This window comes from Trichomycterus rosablanca, chromosome 1 (assembly GCF_030014385.1).
Source record: "Trichomycterus rosablanca isolate fTriRos1 chromosome 1, fTriRos1.hap1, whole genome shotgun sequence".
NCBI classification, from domain to species: Eukaryota; Metazoa; Chordata; class Actinopteri; order Siluriformes; family Trichomycteridae; genus Trichomycterus; species Trichomycterus rosablanca.
Genome location: NC_085988.1, coordinates 32,307,122 through 32,315,727, shown reverse-complemented (window position 1 = coordinate 32,315,727; position 8,606 = coordinate 32,307,122). Strand labels below are relative to the sequence as shown.

The following is an 8,606-nucleotide window of genomic DNA, read 5'->3' as shown; positions in this document are numbered from 1 at the left end:
CTTTGGAAAGCCTACAATAAATTATTAAAAAAGAGTTGCTAGGTTTAGGTATGTAGCATATCTAACAAAACCTGTGTGGGTTTCCTCTGGGAGCTCTGTTTTTTTTTGCTCACAGTCCAAAGACATGCAAGTGAGCTGAACTGGAGATACAAAACTGTCCATAACTGTGTTTGTCAAACTTGTGAACAGATGAATCTTGTGTAACAATAACTACCGTTTCTGTCATGAATGTAACCCAAGTGTAAAACATGACGTTAAAATCCTAATAAACAATACATATACTAATTTAGTGGATGTTTCTATTCATAGTCACTAACAACTGAAGTAGTGTTAGAGGGTTAAGAATGAGAAACAGGAGTAGTAGAAATCTCTGTAAAGTCAGCTTCTAAAATGCTCAATGTTTGCAGTCAATGCAGGTCAAACAGCACAAATTAGTTCATTTTTATTATTTGCACTGTTAGTCTTGATAAAACTCTGAAAATCTGATTTGATATATTTGATTATGTGATATTATGAAGTATTATATTAGCACGTATGTAAGTACTATAGATATGAGAATGTGTACAGGTTTATGCCAAGCCTAAATGTTTGATTTATAAGTTTATAATTTCTGTATTATAAGGTCTTAAGCCTACCAATGGCCTTTTTGTTTATTTAGCATATTCATGCTATTGGTAAAATATGTATCAGCGTTTCAAAGATTGATAAAGTAATGATGCCCAGTTGGCACCTGGAAATGTGACTCTTTCACTGTCCATTAAAGCAGCATATCTGCAGTGTCTTCAATAGATAGCATTTATTTTCTTATGCAAGCTTTTCTTAGGGGAGAGAAGGTAAAGGGTCCTTTCTGAATATGTAAAATAGAAAGGGAGGTCTGTCATTTTGAATGACAGATATGAAAGCTGTGAATATTTAAATGTACACTTAAATATTCTTATCTGACTGGCATGGACAGATGTCAACATAGCAAAAATACTGGCAGGTTATATGAGACCACAGGAGACAAAAGATTTCCTAATTCCCACTCTAAAGGGAGACAGCTGACAGTCAAGTATGTCCAATGATAAAACCACGAGAGGTTAAAAGAGATCACAGAGAGTGGCTGCTTTTGTGTACTGGTCTGTCAAAATCAGTAACATTAACAGATATGAATAAATGCATTTTATACAACACACACACACACACACACACACACACACACACACACACACACACACACACACACACAAATCAATGCATTAAAAGGTTAATTATATGTGTGGTATTAAATAATGTAAACGCAAACAATAAATCATTGCTGCTGTGTATTTAACAGAAGGAAATCTTACAAATACATTTCTTATATATAGCCCTCAAAACATTTTAATATAAATAACACAACATTTAATAGATTCAATTGACCTTAGAGGTTTTTTGTGGTCTTTGGTCTTGTATCCTTCTCGATCCTTTATTTTTTCATAAAAAGTTCTCACAATAGTGATAATAATAATAATAATAATAATATAATTTTATTTATAATGGCCTTTCAAGGTACACAATGACACAGATTTGTTACAACAGATTAAATACATTAAAATGGATAGCAAACAAATGTAATTGATACAGTAAAAAGTGAAATGCATATGTGGTATGTATACAAATGTATGAAAAATGGAAAATACTTAAAAAAATGGAAATAAAAAAGCAGGTAGGATTGTATAAAAATGGGTTTTAAGTTGTGTTTTAAAGTGTTAACAAGAGCTTTGCGCATAGAGATAGAAAAGAAGTATCATAACTTTAAGGCAGGCACTATAAAAGCCCTATCTTCAGTAGTGCAAGGCCAGGAAGAAGTTAAAGACAGCAAACAACTATCAGAGAATCGGAGAGTTTATGCCTGGTGAGCATGGCTGGAAATATGGATGGAGGCCAGGCCATGTAAGGCCTTAAAGACCAGAAGAAAACATATCACACTGTATTCAGAAATAAACAGTAAGCCACTGTAGATGTTTGAAAGTAGGAGGGATGTGTTCCCATGGTCTTGTGTGGGTAAGAACTCTAACAGCTGAGTTAGAGCACATATTGCAACCTGTTCAAACTTTGAGCAGGGAGTCTGTAGAAAACAGCACTGCAAAAGTCTAGATGTGACAAACAGGTGGACAAGCATCTCTGTAGAAGAATGGGGAAGGTAGTGACAGAGCCAGTCAGAGGCAGTATTCCTAAAGTGAAAGAAAGGGGTAATGTGAAAAATAAAATAGTCATAGTAAATAAAAACCCCACAAAAGCCAAATTTATTAGTTTGAATGAACTAAAACAGCAAACCAATACATTTTACTCAGATACTGTTGGCGAAATTGGCGAATTTTGCTTGAACTTTCTTCAACTTTGTTGTTATTGTATATTTGACATACAGTAATGCACACTGTTTTGTATAGATCAACTTGTAAATTATCATTTAATATATAAAATGTGTAATTCAGTACAATGGAATATAAATACAGTTAAAAGTGCTCAATACTCTTTCTAGGCACTGTAGTATTTAGTAGAGCAGCTGAACAATGCATCAAGGTGTTAATATTCTCTACTGAGAGACTAGGCCGTCCTATTAATTCTGAACTTATGTCAAAAACCTTTGATGCGCCTGCCCTTTTCCATGGCTGTATGAAAGGAAAAAAAGAAAGCGGAAAAATCCCAGCTCAATTTAAGTCTGATCCAAAGAGCTTACAACTGTAATTAAATCATTAAATTCTTGTCCATGCTTGACAGAGCGGAGAGAAATTAACTTCCCCACCAACCTCATTTTCTATTTGAACATGAAATAATGATTTTCTGCCAGTCTAATGACAAAGCCAACATCTGATCTGCACTGCATCCGATGGGGATTAGCTCCAGCACAGGCATTAGAGCTCATTACCAGCTTGAGTGCAGAATTATTACATCTTGTAATTGGATGGGGAGATTTATATACAGATCTGAGGCCAGTCTCTGTAATATTGCAATTACAAGCTTGGTTGGTCAGCTACTAAACTACTAAAAGGAAACAAACAGAGCAGAGTGTGTTTTATTAACCTGTAACCTTTAAGCAGAGGTAAATCGCTCGTGTTAGCATTAAGGGGGAAACAGGTTTGTCATTTTCACTGGCATCCAGCAAGGAGAATACGTTCGGTGGATGTCAGAGCTGTAGTCTTGCCAGGGATGAAGGGAGAGGGACAAAATGAGCTGTCTCTTCAACCTGCCTGAGTGCAATGTATCTATTACTTAAGACTAACTGGCTGTGAAGCTGTCCATTCTGGGTGCCATAAGGGGGCTGTTTCTTCTGGCTAAAAGGGAAAAGAGGGTATTGATTCCTCAATCAGCCATTTGCCTGCTAAAAGTAAGAAAGCAAGCATAGAGGGAGAGAGCCTGTGAGACAGATGGAAAGAGAAGCTGAGGAGAGAAAGAGAAGGGAGGGGGATGTTCAATTAATTTGCAAACACCATTTCTCTCCTTTTCCTCCCCTTCAAGTGATTCCAGCGTGCAAATCAATGTTGACAGGTCAGATTGGCTGCCACTAATCTTGGCATAACAACTCTGCAGTCAGAAGCCCTCCAGTAATGGAGTGCTTATTTAGGCTCATCGGCCTGTGCAGGTCCAGAGAGGCTCGATCAATGTTGGTGAGAGATAGGATTGATGAGGTCTTGGTAGAAAGCTGAATCTCTAAAGCCATGGCAGATTGTATAGTGTATTTGACTTAATAAAGAAAGCCCAGAGCTGTGTCCTGCTTTCACCAATTCCATGATACCTTACAACACCATATAGTGGCTGAAAACCATAACCACAGTGGACAGCCTTGTTGCATTATATGGGATTAGTCCCTCATTCTGTGGTCTCAATGGAAAATGATATGTCTTTGCAGTTAACATAGCAGACCTGAGTCTCAGACTTGCCAATTAAATATTGTAAAACACGCTGTTTTCTTATTTGACTCATACTGTAAACATTTAACAATCTTACTATTCCTATTGAATTTAAAATTTTGAATGTTTTAAATTATTGCTGTCTTATTTGCCCACTGCCTTAGTCAGTCAGCACTATTTACTTTTCAAAGTAACTTATTACATACCAAAGTAAGTAAGAATCTGGATCATGCATTTTATTTACCAAACATTCAGGTTGTTTTTATATTTTGATCAATATCATAATTTCTGAAAGATATTCAAACATTTACTCCTATCATTATTAAATATTCACAATGATTCAGGTGGTCAGCCTGCCTCTGTAGTTAATGTATCTGTAACAGGCTTACTTGGTTTCATTATTGATTACCCATAATGCAAAATCAATATGCATCTTGTAGCTGTTCTAGGGTTGTTCAGTTTGCTCAACAACATACTTATTAAACATATATATATATATATATATATATATATATATATATATATATATATATATATATATATATATATATATATATATATATATACAGTATATATATATATATATATATATATATATATATATATATATATATATATACATACATACATACATAAATATATATATATAATATATAGATAGATAGATAGATAGATAGATAGATAGATAGATAGATAGATAGATAGATAGATAGATAGATAGATAGATAGATAGATAGATAGATAGATATAGTATATATAACATGTTGGTACTAAGTAATAAGTTAATGTATGTATGATATGTATATATATATATATATATATATATATATATATATATATATATATATATATAGAGAGAGAGAGAGAGAGAGAGAGAGAGAGAGAGAGAGAGAGAGTTGGTATTGAGTGAATGTGTATTAGATTATTAGATCAAGTGTTTTTAAGAGTTGTCTTTTACTCACGCTATTACCAAATTTATATTATCTCACATTTAACCTATTTATGTATTTATTTATAAATATAAGTAAATGTTGTAGGACAATATTGTATCATAAATGTATACATTTATAAATACTACATTTACTTTTGTGAAAAATAATTAGTTTATTATAGGCGTAGCACAAAATTGGGATTATCTAAATACCTTATACTTATTCATTTATTTAATTATTAATTTATTTATTTATGTATTTACTTAAATAAATGTATGCAGACTAAAGCGTGTGCGGCAGGGCAAAAATGTAATTTATTAGCGAAATATTAGCTTGCACAAACGTCTTGAAATCATATAAATAAAACAAAGATTTCGGTAGCAAAGAACCTGTTATAACAAACGATTAAAGTGTGTCCTGTTTAATTTACCGGCAGTATAACTATTTTGAGCGCTGTTCAATTTGTAAAGGTTTAAATGGAATTTAAATGGTGGATGATGATATTGATTATTATTATTATTATTATTATTATTATTATTATTATTATTATTTATTATTATTATTATTATTATTATTATTATTATTATTATTATTATTATTATTATTATTATTATTATTACGCTTTCCTGACACCTATAAAAACATGTAAAAAAGTGGACCTCAGGTCTGGATAAGTGTATAACGTCCAATGAATTGGTTCCCTGTCCAGGGTGTATTTTTGTCCTGCGCCCTGTGTTTAAGGATATCGCCAGACCCTCTACGACCCAGCCCAGGAAAAACTGTCAGGGAAAACGAAACTATTATTATTATTATTATTATTATTATTGTTGTTGCTGCTGTTGTTGTTGTTATTTACAACATCAACGATAATAATAACAACAACAATAATAATTATAATAATAACTGTTGTAATAGTTTTATAGTTATTAAACTCGAATATATCACTGTCGACTATATTAATGCGCATAGCTTATTAGAATTACCCAAAGTGAATAAGTGAACTGAAACCAACCTTTTCATTTTTTATTTTTTTTATTTGTCTAAGCCTAAATATATACTCAAATTACAGCTTTTTGTAGCACAGTTTACGACAATGTTTACGGTGGGCAAAACACAGTTTGATATGATTATGAGATAATAAAGTAATAATGTCTTGTTTTGCTGGGCGGCAGCCTGAGAGAGAGAGAGAGAGAGAGAGAGAGAGAGAGAGAGAGAGAGAGAGAGAGAGAGAGATGGTTAAGAAATAGGCGGGGCTACTGAGAGACTAGAAATGTCAATCAGAGGCAGGACTCGGAGCAATCAGAGCAATCTGGGAGGACCTGACCTCAGTCCACCCGGATCAATAAGCAGTAAGAGAGAGAGAGAGAGAGAGAGAGAGCAGCTCAATACTTTACATTGCGCAGTGCTTACCCGGGGATCACTGGTGTCAGAGGGGAACATCGTCTTGTTTCTGTTCCAGTGCTGGCACCTCTACTGTACCAGCATGGCTCTCCCGCAGCTTGGCTATAAGTATGTGAGAACACTGTATCCCGCAGATCGGACAGGAATGCTGGCGGGTCGGATGGGTGCCGAGCTCAGCCCGTCCGGATCCATATCTAACCCCTTGTCTATGTACGGATCTCCGTTCAGCGCCAGCCAGGCGTACAGCGCTTTCCTGCCATACTCCGGCGATGTTTCAGTACTCAACCACCTGGTGAGTTCTTTTACACTTGCTAACTGTGTTTTCTGAAAACAGTCTTTAAAACTAATTTAACAGAATAAAAATATGTATTTTTCTTTATGTCTAAGATATGATTAAAAAGGGTTTTAACAAGCTAAACACATTTGACAAATTGAAATTAAATAATATGCTTATTAAAATATAAATAGTTTTAAAAGTTTTTAAAAGGACTAAAGAACCATTTAAAATTATAAAAGTTTACATGAATTACTCTCACTGCAATAATAAGATCGTGTGGCACAGGACAAAAATTAAACAAAATTATCAGTATAAATGTTTTAAATATGTAAATTATGTTAAAGACACTTTTGTTAGAAATTAGGTTTTATTCAGTTTGTAGGAAATTATGAAAATATAATATAACTTTTTCAGCATCATAATTGTTTTAATTATTTAAAAAAACACTTTTTGGTTATTTATTTTTATTTATAAAAATAGTGAATAATTTACACTTTTGTGTTATTTATTTTTATTTATAAAAATAGTGAATAATTTACTATCAAAAATGTTTGGTGAGAAATTATTATTTGGTTTATGTGAAACCAAAATGTGTATCATACTAAACGGCTCAAAATTGTTTCTTTTTTATGATTCCAAAAGACCTTTATCGGGTACTGGATGCAAATCCTTTGATAACAACCCTGTACCTGAACGAATGAATCTAAATCATATCTTAATCATGAAGTTAGAAGCGAAGTAAACATGTTTGGCACGAGTACAAAACCTTAAGTGTTGAATTAACACCTCAAGTAATATATTAACACTCATAGTATTATTATGTGAAATAATTCCAGCAGTAACAACCGAGAAGGCTACAAACAAGTTGTAATACATACTAAAAAGCATTCAGTTTTCCATGCCCATCTCATGTGTGGATTTATGTTTTTGACTTTGCAGGCCAGCCCATACGAGCTGAAAGAAAGTCCAGGTGTGCAGCACCCCGGTTTTCCCCCTGCGCATCCAGCCTTCTTCCCTTACAGTCAGTACCAGTACGGAGACGCGTCCCGGCCCAAAAACGCCACAAGGGAAAGTACGAGCACCCTAAAGGCCTGGCTGAGCGAACACAGAAAGAACCCGTACCCCACCAAGGGCGAGAAGATCATGCTGGCCATCATCACCAAAATGACCCTCACCCAAGTGTCCACCTGGTTTGCCAACGCGCGCAGGAGGCTGAAAAAGGAGAACAAGATGACCTGGGTGCCAAAGACTCAGCCGGACGAAGAGGGAAACGTGTACATCAGCGATAACGAAGGAGAGGAGGACAAGAGGGACGAGGACGACGAGGAGGAGATCGATCTGGAGAACATCGACACTGAGAACATCGAAAATAAAGAGGACTCAGACTGTCTCCGATCGGATTCAAAAAGTACCGAGTCGGACAGAAGCGACTACGAGAGCTTTGAGGACGCGCATGAACAGGTACATGGACAGGAGAAAAGTTTTCTAAAAGACAGCATGATTAAGGACAAAGACGATGATGCGGAGAGGGATGAGAACAGCAAACCCCCTGTAGCAGAACCCGTGAGGAATCTAAGCCCACCACAAAAACCCAAAATCTGGTCTTTAGCCGAAACAGCAACGACACCCGATCATCCGAAGCAGACCGCAGTGGTGATGAACAGGACTGGTGTGCACAGCATGCAGAACATACAGAACATGCAAAACTGGACAAAAATGGCAATTTCAGCCCAGCAGCTCGCATTAACACATCATTACCTCGGACTTAAACACCCAAACCACAGCCACATTATTACCAAACACGCAGAATCAAGGACTCATACACTATAAACTATTCCTCACCCAATGGACAATAAAATGATTATATTTTGTAATGTTTTTCATTCTCCGCATGGATCATGCAACACTTAATTTTCGCACCATAAATCAGTGATTTTGTTGGAGAAAATAAGAGAAAGTGTATTGATTTTTACATACAAACATTGAATTTGTAAGATATGGATGTTGACTAGCACTATGAGAATATAATAGAGTAAATGTTTATATTGCTAACTTATCCGTATTTCCACTGTGTTTATTTATGTCACCACACGTGTATGCCACACAAACACACACACACACACA

General features: G+C 35.1%; 1 protein-coding gene across 1 annotated transcript; it reads left to right on the top strand.

The window, feature by feature from the left end:
* Positions 1–6,287: 6,287 nt before the first annotated feature.
* Positions 6,288–8,460, top strand: irx3b (iroquois homeobox 3b). The gene is made up of 2 exons (XM_063001699.1): positions 6,288–6,497; positions 7,422–8,460. Exons 1-2 carry the CDS (start codon positions 6,288–6,290, stop codon positions 8,310–8,312), a joined length of 1,101 nt encoding a protein of 366 aa, XP_062857769.1. The 3' UTR covers positions 8,313–8,460.
* The last annotated feature ends 146 nt before the right edge of the window (positions 8,461–8,606 follow it).